This window comes from Musa acuminata, chromosome BXJ1-10 (assembly GCF_036884655.1).
Source record: "Musa acuminata AAA Group cultivar baxijiao chromosome BXJ1-10, Cavendish_Baxijiao_AAA, whole genome shotgun sequence".
Lineage (NCBI taxonomy): Eukaryota > Viridiplantae > Streptophyta > Magnoliopsida > Zingiberales > Musaceae > Musa > Musa acuminata.
In genome coordinates, this window is record NC_088336.1 from 5,802,952 (window position 1) to 5,819,343 (window position 16,392).

Genomic DNA, 16,392 nt, shown 5'->3' on the forward strand with positions numbered 1-16,392 from the left:
ATGTGCTCGACACTCACCGGCTTCACGGGAGATTCAATATCACCCCTGGGAGCTGTTACTTTGCCCTTGACTCTGGGGACCCCGTCGAGGTCGAAAACGGTGATGACCACATTCTTGGTGGTCGACCTTCCCACCGCCTACAATGCCATACTCGGCCGGCCGACCCTCAACAAGGTCAGGGCCGTCGTCTCAACCTACTACCAGACCATCAAGTTCCCAACTCGTGCGGGAGTCGGGGAAGTCACGGGAAGCCCCCGAGAGTCTAGGTGGTGCTACCTTACCGCCCTCTCATTGGGAAAGAGAGCCAGGACCGAGGCGCCCCTGGAAGACCCACGGGAAACGAAAAAACTAGCTCCTCATCCCGAGCCGAAGGGATCCACTGTTAACGTACCCTTGCGAGAGGCTCGGCCCGACCAGGCGATCAAGATCGGATCGGAGCTGCCCGAGCGGGAGCAGGAACGACTCGTCGGGCTCCTACGGGAAAATGCCGACATCTTTGCCTGGTCCCCATCAGACATGACGGGTGTAGACCCGGAGGTCGCGGAGCATCATCTCAATATCCCACCCGACGCTCGCCCAGTGAAGCAAAAGCCTCGGCGCCAGGCCCCTGACCGACAACGCACCATACAAGAAGAGGTGGACCGGCTCCTAGCAGTAGGCTTCATAGAAGAGGCCAAATATCCCCGATGGTTGTCCAATGTAGTACTCGTGAAAAAACACAACGGAAGCTGGAGGATGTGCGTTGACTACACCAGCCTTAACAGTGCGTGCCCTAAAGACTGCTACTCCCTTCCGAAAATCGACCAGTTGGTCGACGCAACAGTTGGGCACGCACGCCTATCCTTCATGGATGCCTATTCAGGGTACAACCAGATCAGGATGGCGCCCGAGGACAGAGAGCATACGGCTTTCCTCACCGATCAAGGGGTGTACTTCTACAAGGTCATGCCGTTCGGGTTAAAAAATGCTGGGGCCACATACCAGAGAACGGTGAACAAGATGTTCGCCCATCAGATCGGGAGGAACATGGAGGTCTACGTGGATGATATGATCATGAAAAGTCAAGAAGCCGAAACGCACCTTGCCGACCTGGCCGAGGCATTCGTCACACTGCGCAAGTTCGGCATGCGACTCAACCCCACAAAGTGTGCTTTCGGCGTCACCTCCGGGAAATTCCTCGGGTTCATCGTACACGAGAGAGGAATAGACGCCAACCCAGAGAAGGTTCAAGCAATAATCAACATGCAGTCCCCCCGAACGATTAAAGACCTGCAGCAACTTAACGGAAGGCTTGTCGCCCTGTCTCGCTTCCTCGCCCGGTCAGGCGATCGCTGCCTCCCGTTCTTCAAGGCGCTCAAAAACCCAAAGAACTTCCAATGGACATCGGAATGCGAAGAGGCCTTCAAACAAATGAAGCGGCACCTGGCCAGCCTCCCCCGCCTCGCCTCTGTCTCCCCTGGCGAGAAGCTGGGCCTCTATTTAGCGGCTTCCCTACGAGCAGTCAGCTCTGTCCTGATTAAGGAAAGCTCCGGCCAACAACTCTCGATTTACTATATCAGCCATGTCCTGAATGGACCTGAGGAGCGTTACCCGCCAATAGAAAAACTCGCGCTCGCCTTGGTGCTCTCGGCTCGGAAGTTGCGTCCCTACTTCCAGGCACACCCGGTGGAGGTCATCACCAGCCAACCTCTTCGGCAGGTCTTAACAAAATTTGATGTTGCAGGTCGACTCCTCAAATGGGCGGTGGAGCTCGGTGAACATGATATAAGATACGTGCCCAGGACCGCCATTAAAGCCCAGGCAATGGCCGACTTCATCGCGGAGTTAACTCAGATGGAGGACGGAGACCCCAAGCAAACCCCCGAAGCTTGGACCCTACACGTGGACGGCTCGGCCAACTCAAGGGGTGCCGGTGCGGGACTGGTCCTCCTTGCCCCTAACGGACGTTCGTTCGAGCGTTCCCTCCGCTTCGGGTTTAAAGCCACCAATAACGAGGCGGAATACGAGGCGCTCCTAGCCGGACTAGGGCTGGCCCTCGAGATGCAGGTAGCCGCGATACACATCCTCACCGACTCGCAGCTCGTGGCCGAGCAGCTCAGCGGCGGATACGAAGCCCGGGACCCAACCATGGCGAGATACCTGGCATGGGTAAGGGACCTAACTGCCAAGTTTCAATACTTTACGTTATCCAACATTCCGAGGGAGGAAAACGAACGAGCCGACGCGCTAGCTAAGCTGGCGTCGAAGCCGACCTCCGAGGCACGGCCGGAGGTTGAGGAGCTCCCTGCTCGCGCCATTGAAGTGGCGACTACGGCCTCAGGCGGCACGCCGACCACGTGGGTGCAGGAGCTGCTGTGCTTCAAGCGGGATGGAACCCTTCCCCTCGACGAAGCAGTGGCTCGGCGCCTACGTCGCACGCACGCATGGTACACCGAGGAGAGTGGCCGACTTTACAAATGGTCCTTCACCTACCCCCTCCTGCGATGCTTGGAGCCTGACGAAGTCCAGACGGTCCTAGCCGAGACCCACGAGGGGGTCTGTGGCGAGCACGTCGGCGGGCGAACCTTGGCGCACAAGATACTCCGCCAGGGCTACTATTGGCCGAACATGTGCCGGGACGCGAAAGCTTACGTGCGGCGGTGCAGGTCGTGCCAGCAACACGCCCGCGCACCCTGACAGCCAGCGGTCCCGCTCAGCCCCATCGACTGCGCGTGGCCATTCGCGCAGTGGGGTTTGGACCTCCTCGGGCCCTTCCCACCAGCTTCTGGACAACGGAGGTACATAATCGTAGGAGTGGACTACTTCACAAAGTGGGTCGAGGCCGAGCCGCTGGCGACGATCACAGAACGTCAAGTGGAGAAGTTCGTGTGGAAAAACCTGGTAACTCGGTTTGGGCTGCCCAAGGCCATTGTCACGGACAACGGACCTTAGTTCGCCGACAGAAGGTTCCGGGAATTCTATGCCGGTCATGGCATTCAACTGAGGTACAATTCGGTGGCCCACCCTCAGACGAACGGGCTGGCGGAGGTAACCAACCGATCCATCTTGGACGGACTCAAAAGGAGAGTGTCCGCAGCCCGATCGGTCTAGACAGATGAACTCCCCAGTGTACTATGGTCGCTGCGCACCACTCCTAAGGCCGCAACCGGGGAGTCCCCGTACAGCTTGACGTTCGGGACCGAAGCCGTCTTGCCACCCGAGATGGCTGTTGCCACCCTCCGGACGAGGAGCTATGACCAAGAAGTCTCGAACGAAGGACTTTGTGCCGGTCTCGACATGCTCGAGGAACGACGCGCTGACGCGCACCTGAAAGCCCTCTCTTACCAGAGAGTCGTCGCGAGGGTCTACAACAAAAAGGTAAGACCCCGACCGATCAAGTTAGGGGACCTAGTCCTGCGAAGGGTCGAGGTCAACGACCCGACCCGAGCAAGGGGGAAGCTGGCCCCCAAGTGGGAAGGACCTTATCGGGTCACCGAGGTGATTCGACCAGGTACTTACCGACTCACGACAATTAATGGTTCTCCCTTGCCGAGAACCTGGAATGTCTGGAACCTTAAGAAGTTTTTTGTCTGAAGTAGCGAAACCTTTTTTGAAACCTTGTCGGGCCACCAAGGTGGTCCGACCAGGTGCTGAAAGCAAGCCGAGAGAAGAAAAAGTTTTTTTCACCCAAAAGGGGAGAAGACAGCAATCGAGATAAGAAAAGGTTATCTTTTGTATTGAAAGCAAGCCCACTTACAAGACACGACTTACAAAAGCCTGACCAAAAAACAAAATACAAAACCCCTTTTTATTTTTGGGGGACCTCTAGGCGATCGTCGAAGGGGACCTCCTCGGGCATGTCCACCCCCCGGTCCTCGGGGTGAGGAGTAAAAGGATCCTCCTCCACCTCGAGACCCGGGTGACGAGCACGAAAATGGGACGTGGCGATACGGTATCCGTATTCGAAGGACACCTGCCCCGTCCGCGTCAGCCTGAGCTCAAACCCCTCTGACCTCTTGTAGGCCTCGAGGAGCTCCTTGTCTCTCGCAGGTCGGAGACGGGCCTCCTCCGCCAGCGCCTCCGAGGCCGTCTTCGCCTCAGCCTTCGCCGCGTCCAGTTTTTTATTGAGGGCGCCCGCCTCCGTCTTCAATAGGCGGAGTTCGGTCCGCTCCACCCTCATTATTTTCTGGAGCCCCTCGTTCGCCTCCTTCGAGGCCTCAAGCTCCGACCGGATGCTCGCCGCCTCCGCCTCCAGACCCGCCGCACGCTTTTCCGCGATCGCCACGACCTCTGGGCCGACCCCAGCTTGAACCTCTGCGATCTGGCGGTGGAGCTCGGCGTTGCGATGGACGAGGCCCCCAATGACTCGCCCGGCGTCGCGCACCCGGTCCATCAGGGCCACCGCGTAGTGGAGACCCTGCGTAGAGGGAAACGGATCAAGAAGGTCGGCATCGGATGGACGAACCAGGAAAACGGGAACACGCTTACCCAGGTCAGTGACTGGGCCGACTTATTGAGCAGTGCCTCCGAGGGCAGAACATACAAGTCCCGAGCCATATCGGGATGGAGTGCGCCTCGGAGGAACGCCGCGGAGGGATCCCCTCCGGCCCATACCTTAGACCCCCGAGACAAGCCCTCCCAGCGGGGAACCAAGGGGTCGCTGAGCTCACCGGGCAGGAGCTCGCTCGCCAGCTGCGTTAGGTACGGCTCCCCGTCTCTGGCAGGAAGCCGGCAGAGGTCGCGCACGGAGACAGAGTGAAGACCCCTCCCGGGCCTCCGCCGGCTGGGGCCTGCCCCTCCGCGGTGAGAGCTCGCCTCGGACCCCTTCGGCGGAGTCATCTTCGCCTTCTTCGAAGGGCGCCCAGCCTCGATCTCCAGCGGGGCGCCCTCCGAGCCGGGTAGCGGGTCGGTCGGCGGAGCGGGAACTGGAGGTTGTGGATCGGTGGGCGAAGCTGGAAGGGGGAGCTCCGAACCCTGACCCCCCAAGAGCGAACGCAGATTCACCATGTCAGCGAGGAACAAAAGAAGTTAGTACCCGGAGCCAACCACGCAAGCGCCCGGACAAAACGTAACCAGACATACCCAGAGGCGTCGGGCTGAGGCCCGCCTCGACCAGCCATTGCTCGGTCATGGTACGGATGGCCTGTGACCTAGGGAGAATTTCCTTGAGCCTCACTAGAGCTTGGCGCTCTGCTTCACCCAGACATGGGGTGGTGTTATCGATCGCCCTCGCGGACCACCGAACCCCGAAACCCCAGTCCAGCGCGCGGCTGACATAGAAGAACCTCCCCTTCCACCCCTTGTTACTGGAAGGGGCACCGCCGACCCGAAAACCCGTCCGGGCTGACAAGAAATAGCCCCACGAACCCTTGCAGAGGCGGTAGCAGGAGAGAAAGAGGTTGAGAGTGGGGGTGATATTGGCGTAATGGCACTCCCCCAGGAATACCACCAGGTAACGCCAAGAGTTTGGCGCCACCTGAGATGGCGAAATCCGCCAGAGAGACAGGCATGAGGTTATGAGGGGGTGAAGAGGAAAACGCAAGCCCGCCTCTAGGGCGTCGAGGGTCAGGGCGAAGCCCTTCGGGACGGGGTCATATGCCCGTTGACCCGGCTCGGAAGCGCTGAGAATATGGTCCTTCGGGATGTTATAGCGCACCCGAAGTTCCTCCAGCAGGGCCCCGCTCACGGTGGAATCAATGTCATGCGGTTACATCAGAGCCTCAAGGGCTCGCGCCGCTTCTCCGTCGGAGGACCTGGTGGGAGACAGAGGGGAACTTCCCTCCCCAGCTCCGAGGACACAAAGAGAAGAAGAGGATGAGAAGGAAGGAGGAGAAGAAGGAGACGACATCCCGACTGACCTTAAGAAGAGGGGAGGAGTACACAGAAGACGGAAGGGGACCGAGGAGGCAACAGTGTAACTCGAAGGAGAAAGTACGGTTGCGAAAGATGGGAGCGGAGTCGGACCTCCGTCATTTAAAGGGGGCAACTCGCCAGAACCAGCGCCCCTTCGCTTCCCAAGGACGGGCGGCAGCCCACTCACCCGCAGCCGTCACGTCACATCGGGAGGCCCCCAAAAGGCGCCCCGCATTAATAGGGGCCTGACGTGGCGGCCAGCGGCAGCGCGGTGCGAAGTACGGAGGCGCCCAATTATATCAGCTTCGAGAACAAGCGACTCCCAAAAAGGGGGAGCCCGTTACCTTCCCCAGGGAAAAAGCAACCTGGTCTCCCGCGCCCGCGCGCAGTCAGGCGACCAATTGAATGGCCAAAGAACCAAGTGCCACTCCTCGGCCCTCAGCTTTCCGCCTCCCGAGACACACCTGCGCGGTCACCCCGCTTGCATTGCGCACCTCGACCCTCGTCGGCTCCATTACCCCCGAGTCCAATCCTCCTCAGCCTCCCGACTAAGTCACGCGTCTCGGCCTAGTGCTGCCCGAGATGCATTCACGCGGCCGACCCGTCTACGGCGCGCCCCTCAGGCCCGCTTGAACAGCTCGCTTGAAGCAGAAAGCCATGCATCGGACTCCCTACCTGAAAAACCGACGCATAGCTCCTTTCGGGTGGGGCATATGATAGGGGTAAAAAAACTGATTTGACATAACACCCCGGATTTGACGTAATACACCACCACGCCAGACACCCTGTGCGGCACGTGGCTCCTGAACGAGCATTAACAACGACACGACGCGCACCTACACCCACCATACCCAAGCCACCTCCTCGGCTGACCCCTCGTGGCCGGTCAAGGCAGGGGAAGGCGCTGACTGACACCCCCCATACCCTGCGGCAGCTCGGCCTTCCACGCAACGACCACAACGACAGACGCCATCAGAGGTACGGCCCCGCCCCGGTAGGATGGCACGTCAGGTAACATCAAACCCACTTATAAATACCCCCTGGCTCCCAACAGGAAGGGGGGGACAATCTCACAAAAATACTCCATTCTGCTTCACTAACTTAATCGTCGGAGGGGCCGGGCCGAGCAACCGACCCGACCTGTGTGCAGGTACTCGACCGCCACTTAATCCGCTCGACGCCACGGAACTTTCCTGCCAGCAGCCCCCGTGGCAGCCACCGCAACCACCCAAGAGGAGCCACGTCTGATCCCAACCATTTGGAGCCCTGAACCAGCCGCGTCGACCCCGAGGTCACGGCTGAAAAAGTTAGTTACCTTAACAGATCCCTTATTGGTTTATATGATGATTGCACCCGCAAACCACTAATATACAACAAAGACAGTTTCTCAGTTCACTAGAATCTCATAATAGTTAGTATCTAATGCATGCCACGGTAATCAGGGCTGCAATGGTTGGAAAAGGTCTCCAAAAGGGCCACTTGTGTTTTTTCAGCTTATCAAGAAAAAGCCAGCCTTTCAATTTTCGAAAAAGGAGGCTTTCCATTGTCGTTTTTATTTGATGGAGAGCTCATTTTCACTGTAAACTTGTTCCTAGTTTCTGTGTTAATCAGAGAATATCAGAAAGACCTCAGTGAACATAACATGTTCAACCATCAATATATCCATCATCATCATCTTCTTCTTCTTCTTCTTTCGTTTCAGAGGGAATGAATACGAAAAAGCAACTCTACTTTTCTTGATAATTGTCCAAGATGTTATCTTTCCAGCAATATATAAAACAAATAAGGGAGAAAGGTTACCTGGGAGTATAGAAAAGTTCCAAGAATGGCAATGGCTGCACCGAGGGCGTTTTGGGCTGGACGGGTGTGTGGAAGACTATGATGGAGGAGACGATAACAGATATCCTCTTCATGGTGTTTCCAATGCTAAATGTCAACGGCGAGATTTCGTCCAGCGACATATAGGAAACTTGATTGTACAAGTGGTAGAACACACTTTGGGCTGCCACCCACCTAATCAAATTAAATTCACATACACCGACTGCATTAGCTACAACAGTCAGTCTCTTTATAATGTGGTGTAAACAATAAAATAAAATAAATGAACAAATAAATCTCCCGAAAGGCTAAAACAGATTCTCCAAGTTTTAGCTTTGGACAGATCAGATTGAGAAATTTTTGTAGAAGAAATCAAATTATCTCTGAGAATTTTTGCATCCATACATGCTACACACATATTAGGTCAATAGAAATTATATGGATTTGTGGAAAGAAGATAGAGAAATCAAATTAATTTACTTATTTCCCCCAAAACAAAAATTATACACACACATATATATATACATATATATATGTATATATATATATGTATATATATATATACATATATGTATATATACATATATGTATATATACATATATGTATATATACATATATGTATATATATATATGTATATATGTATGTATATATATATGTATGTATATGTATATATATATATATATATACATATATATATATACATATACATACATATATATATACATACATATATATATATATATATATATATACATATATATATATACATACATATATATATATATATACATACATACATATATATATATATATATATATATATATATATATATATATATATATATATATATATATATATATATATATATATATATATATATACATATATATATGAATGTTGATACTGACAAGGAATATATATACAAGCGTTGCTATGATTACCAGACAAAATGGGGACCGATGTGTGAGATAGCCTCGTGCTAACCAGCTGCCCATAACTGGGGACCTTCCACCCCGATTGCAAAAGGCAAAAGTATCAGTAGAGATAGCATAGACAGGAAGGCATAGTAGTTCATCCCGCTCACGGATGTCACCTTCATCCCTCTTTTTGAGAAAATATTCTGAAAGACGAATGCAAGGTTTGATATCATCGCACCCATAAAACCTGTAACCAAAGCAAGTGGGAGAGGAGAGGGTTTTTCAAGATCCGTAATGCAAAGCATCATATTCCCAAAAAGGTTTTCATTTAACAAACTAGGATCATCGAATGAATGAATGAATGCATCAAGTTTACACAGGTAGGTAAGTAGCTACCAGTCATATCGAAGTTGAGTTCCGTCAGAGCTGCCAAAGCGCAACCACCAATGAAGGGCACCAGCGAGAGATAAACCGGCACTGGGTGATGGGAATATAAAGTGGAATAACCTTTGTATATGAACAAATACTAGCAGGCCATGATATGCAGCGGAATTAAATGAAATCACAATCAAATAGAATACCAAGATATACGTGGAAAACCTCTCCAATTTGAAGGGTAAAAACCACGGGGCAAACTAGAGATAATCCGCTATGAGAATAATGAATATATAAATCTCAATCTCTTGCCCTAAACCCTAGCAACAATCACAATAGAACAATTGGGATACAAGGATCACGTCACTATCCACAATATCTAAAACCTCCCCAAGTAATCACAACAAGAGTCTACTGTAGATTTGATCTAACCTGAGATAAGGACACTGCTAGATGATTGAGAACAATCTCTCTGCGTTGTCCTTATTTTCTTCCCTTTCTTTCTCTTATTTTTCTGCCTTTTTCTTCTCCTCTTTGCTGTTGCGAAGATCACCACGTTGTTGCCCTTTTCTGCCCAAAAAGACGCAGCCATCTCCTTGTCAAAATGCAGCCACCTCTCCCCCCTTATATTGATCTAGGGTTAGGTTAAAGGGGTGTGGGCTGAACCCACTATGGGCTGTCAGCCCAACAACCTCCCCCTTCAGCCTATAAGGGAGGCTGTCCTATGACTCCTCAATGTGAAACCATGCTAACCAGCTATCGGCATATCTCCTGTCTTTCTTTTGGTAAAGTCTTTATCAACATGTTTGCTCCGTTGTCATCTGTGTGAATTTTCTGAAGCTACAATTGCTTCTCTTCAAATACATTTCAAATCCAGTGGTATCTGACATTTATATACTTTGACTTGGAGTGAAACATTGGATTCTTACACAAATGGATGGCACTCTGGCTGTCACAATGCACCACATAATTTTTCTGTTTCAGCCCCAATTCTTTTAAGAATTCTTTTATCCATAACATTTCTTTGCATACCTCTGTAGCAGCAATATATTCTGCTTCTGTGGTAGAGAGAGCAATACACCTTTGTAACTTGGATTACCATGACACAGCTCCCCCTGCAAAAGTAAGTACATAACCTGAAGTAGACTTCCTCGTATCTATATCTCTTGCCATATCTGCATCTGTGTAACCTATTAACATAGGTGGTCCACCTCCAAAGCTTAAACAAACCTTAGAGCTCCCTTTGAGATATCTAAAAATCCACTTCACTGCTGCCCAGTGCTCTTTGCCTGGATTTGCAAGAAATCTGCTAGTAACACCCACTGCATATGCGATGTCTGGCCTCGTACATACCATTACATACATTAAACTTCCAACTGCTGAAGCATAAGGAACCTTTTGCATTTTCTCCTTCTCCTCATCACTTGACAGACTCTGTTTTGAGCACAACTTGAAGTGACCTGCAAGAGGAGAACCAACTGGTTTTGCATTGCTCATAATGAACCTTTCTAATACATTCTCGATGTATTTCTCCTGTGACAACCAAATCTTCTTATTTTTTCTGTCACGGGAAATCTGCATACCTAGTATTTGCTTTGCTGACCCCATGTCCTTCATTGCAAAAGACTCACTCAGTTCCTTCTTCAATTTGTCAATTTTAGACATATCTATCTCAAGAATAAGCATGTCATCAACATAAAGTAAGAGAATAATAAAATCCTCATCAAACCATTTGATGTACACATAATGATCTCACGCTATTATTTTGTATCCATTTTCTGTCATAAATGAATCAAACTTTCTATACCACTGTCTTGGAGCTTGCTTTAGCCTATACAAGCTCTTCTTCAATTTGCAGACAAAGTACTCTTTACCTTTGACTTTGAAGCTTTCTGGTTACTCCATATAAATTTCCTCCTCCAAATCCCCATGAAGGAAAGCTGCATTCACATCTAACTGCTCAACCTCCAAGTCCTGGCTAGCAGCAATACCAAGAGCAACATAAATAGAAGACATTTTAACAAGAGAAAAAATCTCTTCAAAGTCAATACATTTCTTTTGACCAAAGCCTTTCACAACCAATCAAGCTTTGTACTTTAGTTGAGAACAATATTCTTGAGTCTTCAACCTGAAAACTCACTTGTTCTTCAATGCCTTCATTCCATTTGGTAGTAGCACCAAATCATAAGTGTGGTTCTTCTGAAGAGCATCCATCTCTTCCTACATAGCAACTAACCACTTCTCTTTCTGCTCACTTTCAACTACTTCTTGGTAACTCTCTGGTTCACCTGCATTAGTAAGTATCACATACTCATCTGTAGAGTACCTTCTGGAAGGTTGACATTGTCTAGAAGATCTTCTTAACTGAGGTTCTATGGGAAGTTGCTCTCCAACTTCTTCTTGCTCAACATGTCCTGTAGGTAGATCAACATCAGGCTCTATACTATCTTCCTGCACATCTCCCCCATCACCTTGATATACTAGAGGAGTAATTAGGTCACAATCTGCTAATCCTCCTATAGAAGTATTGGCTGGTGCCTTCTTCTTCAAATCTTCAAAAGTTTGATCCTCAAAGAAGACTACGTCTTTGCTTCTAAACACCTTCTGCTTTTCTGAATCCCAAAGCCTATAACCAAAATGATCATGTGAATAGCCAAGAAAAATATATTCTTTAATTTTACCATCTAGCTTGGACCTCTCATTGTCTGGAATATGTGCAAATGCACGACAACCAAACACTCTCAAAATCCTGTAGGAAACATCTTTCCCTGACTATACATGCTCTGTAACATCATCATCTAGGGCTGTACATGGTGATAAGTTGATCACATCAACTGCAGTCCTCAAAGCCTCATCCCAAAACCTTTTGGGTAGCTTGGCCTGTTGGGAAATCATGGGGGCGACATCACATGCGCAGCAGAAGAACAAGAAAACAAAATCCCCGATTCCCAAAAAGATGTTCGTCGTCGTGCGAAGATTGGTGCGCAAAAATCCGTGAAACATAAAACTGCGTATAGAGTAGATTGTGTTACCTAGGGAGATCGTATATCCCTGTTTCCTTGCAGATCCTTAGGAGAGGGTGAAAGAGGTCAAGCGTCCTCCTCTCTAGCGGTGATCCACACAGCAGGGTTACGACGACGCTCCTCAAGACTCCAGGCCTGCTCTGAGGTGGAGAGGAAGAGGAGAATAGGAAAGGCAAGCAAAGGCTCAAACCCTAATGGGTCCTCCCCTAGTGGGTATTGGATCTGCATCCAATAAGACAAGGGCTCCGTCGGATATCTCATATCCGAACCTCTACTCATCGCAATGCCTACCATATGTGTGTGACCCTCTAGGCCCAATATCGAGCTGGCCGTGAGTCATACCTGTCAGAACTCCTTCTAACTCAGTGAATTATTATCTCTGTAATAATTCACTCGACTCATCGACTACGGACGTACTAGGCCACTAGCCGTAGTCCCCAAACGATACAGGGGAATCCAATCCATTGGACCTATCTGTCCTCAGTTACCATGTACTTATAGTCCCTCATCCATCTAATATCCCAGAGACCGTATATCGAGCATGGTGCTGTCAGACCCATACGGTTTCTACTCGAGTCTCGCTCTAATTGGATTCTCCCGGAGAACTCTTTCTCTCTCAACCCGAATGACCCTGGCCAGGGATTTGTCTGAGCAAGAACACATGGGATATTCCTCTCATGACGCCAAGAGTGGATGATCCTCTATCGACACTCAATAGCCCTCGTAAGGTCGACTACCACTCCCAATGACCAGCTGTACTAGATCTGGGACATCCAAACCTATAAGTCTGGTATCAAAGAGTGGAGCACTCATACAGGACATCCTTAGTGTCTCAAGTCTAAGGACCAGATACACCACTAGGACTATAGAATCGTTGTCTGACAATAAGGCATCATTAACCATCCAGCATTCCATAAGCGGATCAATCAGTGAACTCATTCTCCAATGAGCACCTGTACTGTATCCCTAGTGTCCCTACACGAGCAGCTATGAGACCAGCTGCATCCATCATATGGACGGGTATACAGCACACCAGTCTATCCGGTTATCACGATGTCCCTCTCGAGTAACCTATGACCGGGATCATTTAGGATATGTGTTTAAAGGTGAATCGATCTCATTATCGTGATCTCATCACGATCCGATTCCCATTGCACAAATCCAAGGACATCACAATATATGTATGCATTTATGCAATAGTTATAAAGTGATATACGCCAAAATATAATAAGCAAAAAGATTCTGTATCAAGTCACACGTGCCATCACTCACGTGATTGGCTTGCTGGGCACCTATGACTAGCATGGCCTGTGAAAGCTACATCTGATCTTTTCCATGATGGTGTGGTTCATCCTCTCTACAATTGTATTATGCTTAAGTGTACTAGGAACTGTCATCTCATGTTGGATCCCATGTGACCTACAATAATAATTAAATAATCCTGTATACTCACCACCATTATCTGATCTTATGCATTTCAATTACCTTTCTATCTCCTTTTCAACCTTGGCATGAAACTCTTTGAAGACATTAATAACCTGATCTTTAGTCTTCAAAACATAGGTCCAAACTTTCTTGGAAAAATCATCTATAAAAGTGACAAAATAAAGTGCACCACTTATACCAAGAACATCAACAGATCCACTAGGAGTTTTTGTCCTCAAAAGACCATATACATCTGTATAAATACGATCTAAGGCATGTATTTTTCTAGACAAAGCAGGACTAGCAAATGAAACTCTATGTTGTTTACCAACTAAACAATCAATACAAGGGTTCAGATGTATACCTCTGAGGTTTGGCAATACCTCTCTCTTGGAAAGAGCTTGTAGCCCCTTCTCGCTCATGTGTCCCAGTCGCCTATGCCACAACTCCATGCTGAAGTCTTTTTCTGTAGCATTTACTGCTCACCATAAGCTTTAGCCTGCAACCTGTACAAAGTATGACATTTCTTTCCATTAGCTATAATAAGGGAACCCTTACTGAGCTTCCATTGCCTTATGTGAAATCTGCTATCATAGTCTTCATCATCTAGCCTTCCAACTGAAATTAAATTCAGCCTCAAATCAACCACATGCCTCACATCCTTAAGCACCAACTTGCAGCCAAGGTTGGTCTTTAAATGGATATCACCCATGCCTATGATGTCTGCTGTGCCATAGTTGCCCATCTTAACAACACCAAAATTTTCAGACCTGTATATAACAAAAAACTCCCTTCGTGGTGTAGCATGATAAGAAGCACCTGTGTCAATCACCCACTCAAGATCTTGACACATATAAGAAAAAATATCATCAGAAGGAAACAAAATCAAATAATCACCACCCTGCACTGTAGCTGTGATATTATCTTTTGACTCTATAGACTCCACTTCTTTTCCCTTTTTCTTGCTCTTCTTAGGTTGCTTACATTGGTTCTTGTAATATCCTTTTCTTATCACAGTTATAGCAAACAATATCTTTTCTCGATCTTGACTTGCTCCTACTCATGCGTGAACTGCTTCTAGACTTTGACCTTCCTCTGTTCTCTGAGATAAGTGCCTGTGAATCATTATGAGATATTACTGAACTCTTTCTTCTCAACTCCTAATTCAACAAATTGTTTGTTACTTGACTCATAGTGACAACACCATCTGGCGCAGAATTACTGAGGGAAACCACCAGTGTCTCCCAACTTTCTGGTAATGAACTGAGAAGTAACAATGCCTACAACTCATCATCAAGAGATATTTTCATAGAGGATAACTGGTTAGTAATACTCTGCATTTCATTCAATAGCTCAACAATAGAAGTACCCTCTCTATATTTTAGGTTCACAAGTTTTCTGATAAAAAAAGCTTTGTTGCCAGCTGTTTTTCTTTCATAGAGACTTTCCACCTTTTTCCAAAGAGAATATGCAAAAATTTCGGTAGAAACATGGTGAAAGACACTATCATCAAGCCATTGTCGAATAAACCCAATTATTTTTCGATCTAACCTCTTCCACTCATCATCTGTCATAGTTGTGGGTTTTGCACTATCCCCCTGCAAAGGTCCATACAAATCTTTACAATACAAGAGATCTTCCATTCCTGGTTTCCATATCATCCAATTGTTTTCATTTAAACTAATCATGCGAGAAAATTATTGGCCTCCATGTTCAAATACAAAATTAAATCACCAAAAACCTTGCCCTGATACCAGTTGATAGGAATATAAAGTAGAATAACCTTTGTATATGAACAAATACTAGCAGGCCATGATATGCAGCAGAATTAATTGAAATCACAATCAAATAGAACACCAAGATATACATGGAAAACCCCTCCAATGTGAAGGGTAACCCACTATGAGAATAATGAATATACAAATCTCAATCTCTTTCCCTAAACCCTAGCAACAATCACAAGAGAACAACTGGGATACAAGGATCACGTCACTGTCCACAATATCTAAAACCTCCCCAAGTAATCACAGCAAGATTCTACTGTAGATTTGATCTAATCTGAGATGAGAACACTGCTAGATGATTGAGAATAGTCTCTACGTTGTCCTTATTTTCTTCCCTTTCTTTCTCTTGTTTTTCTGCCTTTTTCTTCTCCTCTTTGCTACTACGAAGATCACTACGTTGCTGCCCTTTTCTACCCAAACGTAGCCACCTCCCTGTCAAAACACAGCCACCACACCCCCTTATATTGATCTAGGGTTAGATCAAAGGGGTGTGGGCTATGGGCTGATAAAGCCCACCATGGGTTGAACCCACTATGGGCTGTCAGCCTAACACTGGGAACCTCTCTCCCAACACAAACCTCGACACCAACACGTTGAACGCTAGCTCCCCGCTCTTGATTATGTGGGTGAACGACACCGTCACCTTCGACATGCTAACTGTTACCACAACTTGTCCGATGGTATGCGCCACCGCCACCTGATTGTAGTCTGTACAACATAAAGATGATTATGATGAAAAAGGCGGAGGAAAACCAAAGCTTTGAATCCTAATAAAATCCTCCGAGAAGCTTGATTTCCTCACCGAAGCAAGAGCCTTCTAGAACTCCAAGTCGATCTTGGGCGCCGCGGTGACCCTCGCGGCCCAGGAGAGGAGCATTATGAGGGAGCCAGCTGCCAAGGAGAGAGTGGAGGTCAGCCAAGGATTGGGAAAAGCATTGAGGACCTTCTTATTGTAGATGTTGAACACCACATTCAGCGCCCACCACATCGTGAAGTAGATACCGATCTTGAGCTTCTGCGCCACAGTCGCCCGCGCCTCGTGGTCTGGGAACACGATGCTCTCGGATCTAAAGCATTTCGTGTGTTTAATAAAAGAACTTTAGTTATAAAAGAATTTTTTGAATATATGAAAAATGATTTTGATGACAATTTTGATTTTGATGGTTTAAATTTGAATGAACCCTCTCCTCCTACTAACAACTTGAATGCATCTTC

The 16,392-nt window shown here is 48.1% G+C and overlaps 1 protein-coding gene across 1 annotated transcript; it reads left to right on the top strand.

The window, feature by feature from the left end:
• LOC103999771 (uncharacterized) lies at positions 1–2,676 on the top strand. The gene has a single exon (XM_009421613.2). The coding sequence runs from the start codon at positions 1–3 to the stop codon at positions 2,674–2,676; it is 2,676 nt and encodes an 891-aa protein (XP_009419888.2).
• Positions 2,677–16,392: the final 13,716 nt, after the last annotated feature.